Source organism: Bemisia tabaci, chromosome 3 (genome assembly GCF_918797505.1).
Source record: "Bemisia tabaci chromosome 3, PGI_BMITA_v3".
Lineage (NCBI taxonomy): Eukaryota > Metazoa > Arthropoda > Insecta > Hemiptera > Aleyrodidae > Bemisia > Bemisia tabaci.
The window spans coordinates 35,604,655-35,618,112 of NC_092795.1; the positions used below are offsets into that span (position 1 = coordinate 35,604,655).

At 37.8% G+C, this 13,458-nt stretch overlaps 3 protein-coding genes across 4 annotated transcripts in view; 1 reads left to right on the forward strand and 2 right to left on the reverse strand.

The window, feature by feature from the left end:
- Positions 1 to 6,385, reverse strand: part of LOC140224244 (uncharacterized) — a 148,978-nt gene extending 142,593 nt beyond the window's left edge. For both annotated transcript variants that reach the window (XM_072298266.1, XM_072298267.1), the window contains exon 1: positions 5,824 to 6,385. In XM_072298266.1, the coding sequence (XP_072154367.1) occupies positions 5,824 to 5,911 (88 nt within the window). In that variant the 5' untranslated portion in view covers positions 5,912 to 6,385. The remainder of the gene's footprint in view (positions 1 to 5,823) is intronic.
- Positions 1 to 13,458, reverse strand: part of LOC109043431 (uncharacterized) — a 272,968-nt gene that overhangs the window by 212,269 nt on the left and 47,241 nt on the right. The window lies entirely within an intron of this gene.
- Positions 8,258 to 13,096, forward strand: LOC109043432 (uncharacterized). The gene is made up of 4 exons (XM_019060629.2): positions 8,258 to 8,575; positions 9,049 to 9,711; positions 10,525 to 10,808; positions 12,255 to 13,096. Exons 1-4 carry the CDS (start codon positions 8,537 to 8,539, stop codon positions 12,724 to 12,726), a joined length of 1,458 nt encoding a protein of 485 aa, XP_018916174.2. The 5' UTR covers positions 8,258 to 8,536; the 3' UTR covers positions 12,727 to 13,096.

Genomic DNA, 13,458 nt, shown 5'->3' on the forward strand with positions numbered 1-13,458 from the left:
CAACTACACATAATTTTTAAAAATAAAAATACGAAAGTAGTTTTAAAGAAACTTTGTTTGCAATACGGCTTTAACGCTACAACCAAATCATAAATTATTATTTTCTTACGAACAAACATATGGAAGGAATTCCTCTGCCTTTCAATTAATTAAACCTGATATTCAAAGTCGATGAAAAAAAGGATGGATTTGACCACCTAAATTTCGTACCTAAGTTAAGCGCCGAGCAAAAAATGAGATGAATTACGCCATCTCTCTAGTAAAACCAAACAACAGTCATATGAATGTGTTTATAAGCTCTCTGTCTTCCCAAATTTTCATTTTTTGAAGCAGTCTTTTCTAGAGATCTATTGGGCCGAAGGCATAATTTTTGCAGCTATTGACGGGTAATGAACTCAAGCATTCTTAGATAGAACTAACATACAAAACGGCAGGTTAAACCAGAGAGATGGTTGATTCTACGATATTATTTGGCCGGCGCGGCGTAAAAATCTGATAAGGAGATCATCCTTTTTACAATCCGCAAACTGTCTTTTCATCCAATTGTTTATACACCTTAGAATCAATTTTTACTTCACCTAACTACAACTATACATCACGAAAATGGTACGCGTGAAAAAAGTTAACGTCATTATCAATGAGACGTTACTTTCGAGGTTTAACGCTGCCGCCTGATGAAAAGTCTGCTACAAAATCGCATGTAACTCCGCTGGATTAAATTTTCCTGTACGAAGATTGAGATCTTATGGGCTGTAAAAAGTTAGTCTGTGCGAGAGTAATGCTCCTCAGCTAAGAGAAAGGGAACGGGCACCTGCAGTGGGCCTGCCTTCCCCACGAAAGACGTGGTTGCATCAAAACTATAACACACCTACCTACTGATTAAAGCAAGCGAATTCAAGTGATTGTCGCTTCATCAAGCAGTAAAAAAGCTGACAAACACCTATTCCCATTCTTCTATTAGAGAATCGGAATCGACCACGTTGCTCCGTGCGGCTGAAGTCCTTGCGCGAGTAAGTGGTCGACACTTAAGATTATACGACTTCAAACGAAGTGCGATTCATGACTCCGTACCGGGGTGCTCGAAATTACGGCGTGATTCGGACGCAGCTGGCGAATTTTATCGTCATACCCGAAGCCAATGTTGCCATTTTTCCATCAAATTGACCCTGAACTGTGGCTTTTGGGATTTGATGGGTCAATCTTGCGTTGCATATCGACGGTGAAACTGCCAAACCACGTATCTCAGTTTGCGACGATGCACACTTCCTGTAATACTTTATTTTTGAAATGGAGAACTGCTCAACGTCAATTCCTAAAAACTGCCTTGATTTTTCCTCTTGGTGTGAGGCAAATTTTGGAAAACTTCAAGAAATGATGTCCATTTGTTCTTCTTTCAAAAAATAAAATGGGGGCGGAGATTTTTAGACACCGCAAACGAGATACATGATTTGGGAGTTTCAATGCGGATATGCACAGCTTCAAGAGCATGATCTGACCCTTGGCATAAAGCTTCATATATGAGAAAAGAATAATATTATAACGGACGTTACTGGCCTTTTCAAGACGGCGTGAGTAGAGGAATGAAATGATTTGTGACGGTTTTACACAAGTTCATTTTCAAACTCGACTTTTCTCTCTTAATCATCTTCGCTAAGCTACGAAAAAAAGCTATTTTAATCTTAATGAAGCGTAATTTGAATATTGATGAGAGAAGTATCTATTTTATTAGAGAATTTAATCAGTTTAGTTGAAACTTTAAAAAAAAATGAAAAAGAAAGCAGAAACACGCGTAAGAATGGTAGGCAAATCTCCCACGACTGATATTTCGTAACTTTCAAAATGTTACGGCATTGGATTTTGAAAAGTTACTTACAAGCTGTGAGATGTTTGAAAAACGTTATGAACGTTAGATATAACTTAGAAATTAACCATTTTGTGACCTTTGAGGATGGTGAGTTTCAATCATTAAACTCAACTTATTTCAATCTACAATTCCGTGAACGTGCCAGCTAGGGTTGGCACTTTTTAAATGCATGGTTTGTGAAATATGAGTTCAAGGTACATATGAAAAACAGTCCAGACGAATTGACTTCAAAAGTAGGTATTCTGGGAGAAGTCAACGAGTACTATAAATAATGGCACTAAAAAGTGAAGTTTAGGAATACAGAGGATTTTGAGTTAACTCTTTCAAATTTAAGTTTTTTAAATTGAAATTCAAGCCCCTGTGCCATTGCTTGGTTTCTCTTGAAGTAAAAAGGACCTGCCATTGCACTCTTTCTTGAAGTGCATCTCGTGCAAAATCTCTTGACAGTGACTTCTGTGGTTCTTAATCATATTGCGGTCGGCATCAGCATTATCCAGGCGTGCTCAAATCTTGTCCGCGTAAGTTCATAGTCATGCATGATGCACTCCATACACCACTTTCACGATGCAAAAAATTGAAATAATATTTGCTCTAATCTTGACGAGGCGCTCTGTCACTTCACACACCGATGACCGTGCAATGTCCTGTTCCCCGTTGCCGTCGTTACAATAAAATATACTGGAGGCCCGTCCAGCATATTTTATTATACTGAAGATTTTACCATAAAATTGCCACCGTCCGTTGACTTTTCATCTTAGATTTTCGAAAAATCGTCACTACGTGCCTATATTCTTACGTTACGTAACGCAGTTCTAAACGACCGCCTCCACCCTGTAACGCACCCGTGACAAAGTCTCAGACCCCCCTCCCTTCCTGTAAGTCCTGAAATTTTCAAAAAAATTTCAAAAAAAGCTACAGGGCGGAAAAAATTAATGACTAATTTAAAAAAAAAAAAAAAAAACATTTTAAAGGCCTATTTCTCCATCCCTGACGAATCACAAATAACGAGTTATAATTGTTGGATATTTTTAGGGACAAAAAAAATTAACTCTGTCGTTAAGAGTTGCAAAATCCCTCAAAAGGTCGTTGAGAAACTTGCCAAAAGGTATTAAGAACCTACGACTAAAAAGTAATCACATGTTGCGAAATCTCAGGATGGACCAAAAAAAGCAGCATACTCCTCGCAAAGCTATCAATCACTTGGTGCTCGGCATTTGAAGTCGCTCGAATAAACACGACGCAAAAATTTTAAATGTTACAACAATACAGCCGCAAGGCATTTTCTGAGCAAGATGCCCATCTTACACCCAAGATGCTCAAGAACTAATATGTTTTTTCTGAATTTTGACAACTTTGAATTTATTGCAATGTACAAATCTCAGATCATTCAGAGGTATTTTTTTTATATTCAAATAACGTCACAGACGCAACTTCCATCAGCCAATTTTGTGTAAAAATTAACCTGATTTATAGTATTTCAACGGACAATATTTCAAATATTCTAGTCAAACCGAAAACAACGTTCGACATTAACGCGGTACAAATTGTTCCTTGTCAAACTCCGGATATAGATTTTCGACTTCTATCGTTGAGGAAGATTGTGACATAGGAGTAGGTTCTAAAGAAAACCGGTGAATCGGTAGCCTAAATTGACTGGTAAACGGTTAAGGTCGGAATTCTGGTCGGATTAATCGCAAAACCTGTCGAGCGTCGACAGCTTGTACCAAATCTTAAATGCTGATTGATAATCACGCGAATTAGCATACCTGTATTTGTGAATGAGGTGTTAGAATATTTACAAGTATGTCATCTCGCTAAACAATCTTCTTTCTCACGACTACTGAATATTCTTTCGTTGACAAGAGAAGGATAGAGAGTACTTTATCTTCGTCAACTGACCCATTCTCAGTTCCTGAAATGAATTATGATCTTAATGTTTTGCAAGAGTGCCTTTCTCGGCTGATTTTGCAAAAGTCAGTATGTTTCTATCAGTCCTTATTGATAAATTAAAGCGCGATTGAATGTGCTAAATGTACTGAAATATTTAAAAAGGTTCAATCATTTGAAAGCTTTTGCAGATCTATATTAATCGCGAACATTTTTCTGAAGGAAAATACTCACTTGAAACAGAGTGAGGTGAGGTCCAGTTATAGGACGTACATAACTCAACCGCTTTACGAACTTTGTGGATACGTGTTTCCATGCTTATGCTTGAAAATGTAACAATATACGGTGTACTTATGCCGCCTTTTGTGTCATTTTCCCTGACTACGAACAATTTCCATTCCATTCCATTTATTATACAACTGCATTTCTGCATTCCTTAAATCGCGGAGCAAACGTTGAACTTTAAAAGTTACCTTACAACGTTGCCTTCTAAAAATTGACCTAATGCTTCGGCAGCTTATGAGCCACACCGGCCGTTCAGGGGTGCAGAAAGAAATTTATAGGCCGATCGCGGAGCAAATGTGAAGGCACTACCTGCAAAGGGGTAAAAAAATATGAAGGTATCTGGAAAGGGGGGAGGGGGTGAAGGCAGAAGGCATATACCTGCTGAGCGCATCGCTTTTTGCGAGGGAAAACATGTATAACGCGCTCTCTAGTGCAAAGAAAATTGTTAAGCGCCCTTGGAACTTTCTGCATCCCTGTCGGCTACCCTTGTTACTAGGTGCATTGAAGGCTGCAGTCGAAAAATACGTGCCTCCGATTTCGACGTAAAAAATCTTCGTGCATGTTTTTTTCCTTCCCTGATAAATCAAGCCATCGGTTTTTCTTGAAAGTTCCAGTGAGTTTTCTTCACTCTTTCAAAAAGCTCATAGAAACTTTAAGAAAATTGCTTTGTATGGTTTTCTTTTGAAGGATGATGGGAGGCATAATGAACATAAAGGTGGAGATGAGCATTTTGGGACTGTGCTCATCGATATCACACACCCAATTAAAAAATAAACATGAAACATTGAGAAATGTGGCTGTTTGCTGAAAACGGCTCAGACCAAAGTCCCATAGGGTGGCATCCCTGTAGGACACATTAGACATGGTTAATGGAATAGAATAGAAACATTATACATCTTTTAGAATGGAACAAGAATCACGCAAATTCACGCTCAGGCCCGTCGCGAGAGGCTCAAAAGGCGCCAGCCCTGTATAGTGGCTAAAAATTGGTAGGGTTTCGGAACTTACTCTATTTTTTAAAGACTCCGAGTGTTCGCGGTTGGTACTTTTTCAACTTTCTAGACCTTTATCTAGATAAAAAGCTGGTTACTTTTACATTTAAATATCCCAAAACTGAAATCTTAAAGAAAAGTCCGGTATCAGCTCATTAAAAATTGACTATGCTTATCCCTGCCTGGCTTGCTTGTTAGCCCTTCTTGTCCCTCTTTAGCGGGATGGGGGGGGGGGGGGGGGCGTCAAAATTGATGTCAACGTGAGTTACAATTCCTGGATGTATGAATGCCAAAGGGAACCAAGTAGCACTCATAAATCATGAACATAGTTCGTTTCGATTGAATTCATTTGGCTATAGTTTCATTGACACTTAATTGAATGTATTTGGCGAAAAGGAACTATGTTGCAGTAATGTCCGTAGACCCTGTACACATAGTTCCTTTTGAAACGTCCAATTTGCCCTCGTGACGTCCTTTTCACGCTCGCGTGGTACATGATTTAAGTTTGGGACCCCAGCATATCGACGGTGAAACTACCAAACCACGTATCTCGTTTGCGGTGTTTAAAATCTACGCTCGTATTTATTTTTTGAAGTAGACCAAATCAATATCATTCTTGAAATTGTCACAGAATTTTCTGCGCACGAAGAGGAAAAATCACAGAATTTGCAAGACCTGGACGTTAAGTAGTTTTTCATTTAAAAAGTCCAAGTATGACCGGAAGTCTGCGACGTCGCAACCGAGATACGTGGTTTGGTAGTTTCACCGTCGATATACGACCGAAAGAATCCATACCTTCATTTTCGGCGTCGAGTCCAAACACATGCAGCTGGAACACGAAGACAGCCAGCAGGATGATGGAAATTCTGAAGTAACGATGCATCGTGACACATTCTGATCTCACATGTCAAACTTCGAAACGAGGGCATAAAACACAACACTCGACAACACCCGGTGAGACACACACTCAGTTTCCAGGTGAAAACTCGAGTCACACTACCAGACACTGTACATCCAAGTTGAGGTCACTGTATCCAAGTTTAGAGCATCGTATCCAAATCCGTTCGCAACCGAACACACTTTTAGGTTACCGGAATGTGAATGTAAACAAACCCGAATCCCAACGCCGATCGCGGTTAAACTGAAAACTTCTACTAATTTGGAACTGATTACTATCGGAACTGTTAGTAAGCGCGTAACATTTCACATTTTGAACAGAAACAATTGTGTTTTTTACAGTTTACGAGCCGAAAAGTTTTGAGTTACGGGGCGAAGTGCAGGAGACACGGCGTAACTCCTCACCGGCGAGCGACCATCGAGAACTGAATTCAAGATACGTACCCGCGTGTTGTTTCGGCCAGTAGCGGCTGTTGCGCCGGGCGCTGATTTGTGAAATCGGGTACTGCTATCTAGCGGAGAGAAACGAAACTAGCGAGCGGCGCAGAGCTTTGCATTCAGTATCAGTATCTCCAAAGCTCCTTACTCTAAAGATTCATCACTTCACCTTTTAACCCCAAGACCGTTGCATGTAATGGGTATTAAAATTTAAAATATCATTTCAATCGAAATATTCAAAATCCTTAATCTAGCTGATTTGCATTCTAACTAACTCGATTAAAGCAAGTTTTGTCACATTGAAAAAGTGCATCGGGTCTGCTTTTCTTAAAATCATCACTCAAAAAGCCAACATAATTGCTGTCACAAATTATCCTTACCGCGATTTGATTTATAAGTTGTATGCAAAATGTGAATGCTACGGAGAAGATGAGAAAGAAACTCGCAGCAGTATAAGACCCACACTTCTGCAAAACCATCGAAATGACTTATAGCAAAGAAAGATCAAGGAGGAAAATCTTAAATTGAGTGAGAAAAACTCCACAGTGAACAAAACCTCGGAAAGAGGAAGAGTTGATGACATAAAAAACAGAGGGAGAAAACGGCACGCTTAATTCAAGCCAAGGTATTCTAGGATCGCACATGTGCGCGCCAACTTTGGGCATCCCTTCACAGCTTTTAAAGAAACGAAAAAAGAAGAAGACGAAGAAGAAAAGGCATGACACAAAAGTCATGCCTCGGGTCAAACCCGTGAAAGGGAACGAAGCTACGGGGGAGCGCGAATCGTTACCTACGCGAAAAACACCCATTTCTTTCGCTCCAAAGAACCAATAGACATTGTGCAAACCTTTTGGCAGATATCGCCCACTTGAAAGTCGCCTTCAATTTCGCCGCATAGGCAACAAACATACCGGAGAGCTCGAATAGTTATCTGTCCGAAAAACATACATAAATCTTGACCGATAAGCTGTGATTCAACGAGGCTAAGGTTTTTGTTGCCTTACCAACTTTTGAAGGAATTGTAGCTCAATGAATTGATTTACAATTCAGCAATGCACCAAAAATTAAAATAAAATTTAGAATAAATCATTTGTGCTGGAATGTTCCAACCTGGGAAAATTATGAATTATTTGGCGCTTTTTCTTTATTCTAGATAGGTAAAGTATTGTTTACATCTCGGATTTAAGGGCAAACCATATTTTTAATTAGGAACATTCGTATATTAAGATTCTAGTTACAACATTTTAAGTCATACTTAACGAGAATACCAACATCTATTAAGTGAAATTTAATTCACTTTTCAAGCCTCTCAATGACATCATAAGTCTTTCTTGAAGTTTAATTCTAAAAACTTTCTTCAGTTAGACTAACAGAGTTGCAATCTGAAGCGTATTTTTTTCCGTATCAAATGACGAATTTTAGGAGTTTGAGTCAAAACTGTTCGACTAGTTTCTACTTTTCAAATATTTTGAATCGATTGCTCCTGTTCAGTCAGATTTTTTTTTTCGTGTCCTTTATTAGACACAAGTCAACTTGCTAATTTAGTTGTGTTGATCACGACAGTGATGAGACAGTTTTGTAACGTTCATTTTGACATATACGTCCCTTTATACATGCATTCGTCGGTTATCACTGTAAGAATGACGTAAAAGTAGGTGTGCAGTCGGAAACGATCAAATTGCGTAATGACCGGAATGAATGTCAACTTCATAATTTAATTAGAAGAGGAAGTTGAAATCAAAGGGCTGTTCATTCATGATCACCGAAAAATGTGTGTCATGTACAAAGTAGTGGGCATTATAGATTATGAAATAAGGTGCATTAATCAGTATTATTCATCTAAATTGATAAGGATGTGATGCAACGAGTGAGTCAGTTAGTTTTCCAAAAAAAAGAACCACAGAAAAAATGCAGTATTGATTGTGGAGTCATTGGACTGTGATGTATTTGAATTCATTCCTTCAGCGATCGCAACAAAACGGACCTTTTTTACATGAGATCGGAAGCGGCAAAAACTAAGGAGGATTAAATATATACGTTGGTTGGTCGATAAAACGTATAGTTTTACTCCGGCCGCTGATTTTGTGATGAATCTATTTGACCAATTCCAAGGAGCAAATGCAAAAAGCAGTATTTTTGTGCAGGAAATTGGAGCCCTTGAAGAGTCAAAAAGATGATTTTACTGGTGTTGTTCGTGTTTATATCCGTCTCAGTAAGTTCAGCTCTCACAGAGCTTTTCCTCATATCATCTCAGCGAAAAATACTCAATTTTCTTTTGAAATTCTGGAGCCAAAGTCTTTTCGATTTATGATTATTTTACGTCGCTCCTCAGGAAATAGATAAAGAAGGAATAAAATTGTATAAAATGTGATTCAAATAAAAGGATTTTCACGGAATTCGTCTACAGGTGTTTTGAAAACCAAAATTAGTTATTTTCTGATGAAATACGATGAGGCATTGACCTCAAAATTGTCACGAGCCCCCCCCCCCCCCTTCACTCCCTTCCGATTTAACTTTTAAGGGAACCATGACTGCGATAAAGAATGTATCAATTTTTTTTCCAAAATTACTTTTCTACTTCCGAATTTTACGTTTTTTGGAATAGGCATATTTGTTATCTTAATTTTCACTTGGGTTGCAGTAATAGTTGTTGAACTTAACCTATCAATCGTGCTTTTTTCGCAGGAAGCTTCAAATATCGACGGAAAACCGCCTTCACATGGCACGTTCAATAACCTCACAAAGACACGTGAATTCATCGACAAGTCCTTGCTGATCGAATATATTTTAAAGAGCCGCAGGCACATCTATATTGCGGCTCCGCCGGGTTTTGGCAAATCCACCAACCTGCAGATGCTCAAAGAATTTTTCGCTTTGGAAGTGGACTCCAGCGGGAACTTCATCGATCCGGCAAAAATTCTAAAAACGGAAGAGGACTTTCAAAGCCCCCGAGAAGAAGTCAAAATATCGGCAAGCACCTCGACAGAGCGCGGCACTTTCATCACCGACACCAAAGGTCAATGTGTCTACGTAAACGTGTCAAAACCTAATGGCAGTTTTGGGCACCCCCTAAGGAACTACGATACCTTCTCTCAGCTGAAAATACATAAGAAGTCACCGAAACTTTTCAAGGCCCAGCTCGCTCGGTATCCTGTCCTCTTGGTCAATTATGAATCTCTTTCCACAAAATCTTTCCAAGACTATGTGCGTTCTTTCCGGTTAATGATTTCAAAGCTCTTTGATCCATTTTCGTACTTATTGAAAAGAAACGTGCTGACCCAAGGTTCCAAGGACGAATTCTCACTCTTTCATGACCTTAAACTGAACAAAGAACTGTGCCTAGACGAGGTACGTACGGACGGGATATAATCATTATTAAATGTTGAGTAAAAAACACAGGAAAAATTGGTGACCAAGGCTAAAAACAAACGACAGCTTGGGACTTGTTTTTTTAAACACGTTGGGGTTTTGATTTTTATAATTTTACATATATATTGTTTCCTGGTTAAGGAGGGGGTTATTTGGGTTTGGATTTTTATAATTTTAAATATATTTTGTTTCCTGGTTAAGAAGGGGGTTAAAACCACCCCAAAACGTTCAGGCTTTTTGTCTCAGCCTTGGTTACCTATTTTTCTTGAATTATTCGGGCTATTCTTGTGTATTATTTTTAAGCATTCAGTAATAGCACGTTCCACGTATAAATATATATTTCCATTCATTGGCGGTACAAAAAAAATGTGTACATGCATCAATTTTTGAGAAGAATAGATCTGTCACATACAGTGCATGCACTAAAGAATATGGCAAGCACGGCGCGTCGCCTTAAAGATAATCATCAGATAAAGGAACAGAATCCAAATAATTTAATTAATACTTCCTAATTTTTTCTGAATACAGGTTCGAGAAAAAATTATCAGAACCATGATGACAATGGTGAATGACTCCTTTAAATTTTCTTCTGAATCTGCAAATGCTTCAATTTACATTGAACATGTGCACTTGGCGTTTGGACGCATCTAGTTATTTGTTTTGTTGAGTTTCAACTAAAAAGAATCAGACTTGTTACATTTCTTTGATCTAGCCATTGAATAAAACCCAGATATTTCTGATCCTACCAAATCTTATTTCCATTGTCATTAGTTCACGACACTTTCTTTACAGATTATCCTCGGAGGAGAGAGGCTGGTCCATCTGTTATCAATTTATCATGACCGCAAGTCGATAATTCTCGTGGACAACTTCGATGTGCCCATTCGCAAGGCTCTTTTAGCGTCACATCTCGATGAAGAAAGCTTTCGGAGAATCATGTGGAGTACTTCCCAATTCGTTGAATTACTCATAAAAAGCAGATTCGTCTCCCGGATTGTGGTAACCGGTAATCTCAGAATCAACGTCACAGAGGGATTAGCGCACATCTCCATTCTCGAAAATGAGCAATTGTTTCGGTGAGAATGTTTTTCGATTGAAAAAATATTTTAAAACTCACTTGGGGAAAAAAAAAACACATTGGATCTCGAGTTCAGACTCTGATATTTCACTTTCCCTGATATTTCCAGGTATCCCCTGACATTTCCCCGTTTTCCCTGACTGTGGCAACATTGCTCTTAATGAGTATTCATGGATCTTACTTACCAACCACCAAAACCGATATTAAGACACGTTCAAAGAGACTTTTCAAGTGTGAAAATGAGCCAGATTCTTGATCATGGACGATAAACGTACCTGAAACAAATAGAAATCATAAAAATTAATGACAAAAAAAGAAGCTGTACATATGTTGCAGGATATTAGCAATAGCCAGCGATTGCTGACTGCCTGCGACACATAGTATAACCATTTGCAAATAAACATTATTTTGTTTTTCGTTATTTTTGGCTGCCGGCAGTGTATTCGATCACTGGAAAAAAAACACATTGGATCTAGAGTCCAGACTCTTGAAAACATTGACAAGAAAAAACACTCTTGATTCAATCGGATTTTTGCTTGAGTCAAAACGAAATTCGCTTAAATTAAGAGGCTTGGTTCTTGATTTAAGCTAGATTCTGATTGAATCAAGAGTACATTTTCTTGTCGATGTTTTTAAGAGTCTGGACTTAAAATCCAATATGTTATTTTTTTTCCAGTGCTGTAATTGGAGCATTACTTAAGCACTTCTCAATGAAAAATATAATTTTTTGCATTTCACTGGGATTAACAGAGGGTTCTAGGCATTCTAAAAACCATAGTATCAGTGAACGACTGAGATATTATAATCTCCGAGCCCACACACGCGTGTAACCTCAATATACTTAGCTTAGTTCTGGGTCGAAATTTTTGGAGACTATTCTCTGATTACAAAGAACGAAAGAAAATATCATTGTTATCAAGCATAAGATTTTCTACATCCACTTCTAGTTTACTAAAGCTTATTCCGTTTTCCTCCTACTTATGGATATTCTAATGAGATATTATTTTGATACATTGAGTGAAATGAACATAATTCATCTTTTGACTGAATCAAAATAATGAAATAAGAAGAGAAGAAAAACAAGAACTCTCCACTTTCGATTGTGAAATCGCGAATCGAGTGTCGATTTTTCTTCCTCTCTTTTAAATCCTTGAAGCGATGTGTTATTCACATCATGTGAATCAGCTGTATCGGCTTTACACAGAGGGAGGTTGAAAGCACGACTGAAAATCAGATGATATAATTTTAAAAAGATATCCTAAAAGTTTCAAATAAGACGGCTGCCTCAAAACTGTACAGATTCGTTTTTTCATTCACAGAAATCTGATAAGTCTACGAGTCTCATGAGTTTTAATACATGTAAAATCTATGCTGAGTAATTTTAATTCAAAAGTATAATAATAATAAAAAAATTGGATTTTTGATTATATACTTTGATTTTCAGGTACTACGGACTAACGGAAGGAGATATATCTATACTTGCAAGAAGATTCGACAAACAAATAAACATTACTGACGTCAAAAATTGGTACGGCGGCTACACAGTAACGCGTGAGTGCCACAATCTTTGCAATACGCGGTCAACGCTGAGCTATTTTGGAACAGGCGAGCTTAAGTTGTACCGAAACGAGTCTCATAAGTTCGAAAATCTAAAAAAAATCTTCAACCACAAGAGTATGAGGCGAAACGTTCAGAATAATACGAGGACAACGCTTGACACCGGAAAAAAGATCGAACAGAGTCACCTCGAACATCTAAGGTTGGCAATCTTCAACCCTAAGCAAACTCTCACGATTAGTGATAAAGACCTGATCTTACAGATCCTCCTAGATCATGGCTTCTACAGTGTGAAAGACAAAAATAGACTTTACGTGCCGAATATTGAAGCTATGCTAGACATAAAAAAATTGCTCTAAAATTTTCTAACTACACTTCTGCCGAAATTAAAAAACACCAACAAAACCGTTCATATTTATGTTCCAGAAATGCATGGAGTTTCATGAAATTTCCTATGCAATTTCATTTCGCTGAAAAGTGAAACTCTATTATCCATGAAATTCCGACGATTTCAGGAGTTGCATATACAATCTGGGACAGTTATCAGAGAATTCGATAGAAAAAAAAAAAAAAAACTTTTGGCTCACGATATTTTTCCTCAACATTTCAAAATGAAGAGTTTACTTTTTCTATGCGTTTCATGGGATACTGCTTCTACTGCAGCTTTTTAAAAAAAAATAGTTTTCTTTGTTTGCTCAAGTTTCAATAAATGTATTTCAAAAATTTTCATGAACTTTTTCATTTGCAATTAGTAATGCCTTAAGGGAGGGAATTTTAGGACAAAAAGGATACATAATCGTCGGTTAATGACGCTGAAATTTCTGTTGTGTAAAAACTTAAACAACGTGAGGGGTATATTTTATCCTAATCTTGCTAGTTATTAATCGCCCGAAATTGCTACATTATTCAGAGGCGGTCATCTTGTAGAGAAATAAACCCTACTTCTGTTTTTAAACATTCCCAAACGCACGCATGATACAAATTGTTAAGCCTGCTCTTTTAAGCGAAATTCAATTTCTAAATCATTCCTTAAAATAAATTTAACTTTCTTATTATCAATGAAATGTACCGAATCAATCATATGTATTAAT

What these genes read in the sequence shown, in the direction of transcription:
- LOC109043432 (XM_019060629.2), top strand. Translation starts at nt 8,537, where the DNA reads ATGATTTTACTGGTGTTGTTCGTGTTTATATCCGTCTCA. An exon ending in TCGTGTTTATATCCGTCTCA is followed by an intron (nt 8,576 to 9,048) that starts GTAAGTTCAGCT and finishes CTTTTTTCGCAG; the next exon opens with GAAGCTTCAAATATCGACGG. An exon ending in GAAAATGAGCAATTGTTTCG is followed by an intron (nt 10,809 to 12,254) that starts GTGAGAATGTTT and finishes TTTGATTTTCAG; the next exon opens with GTACTACGGACTAACGGAAG.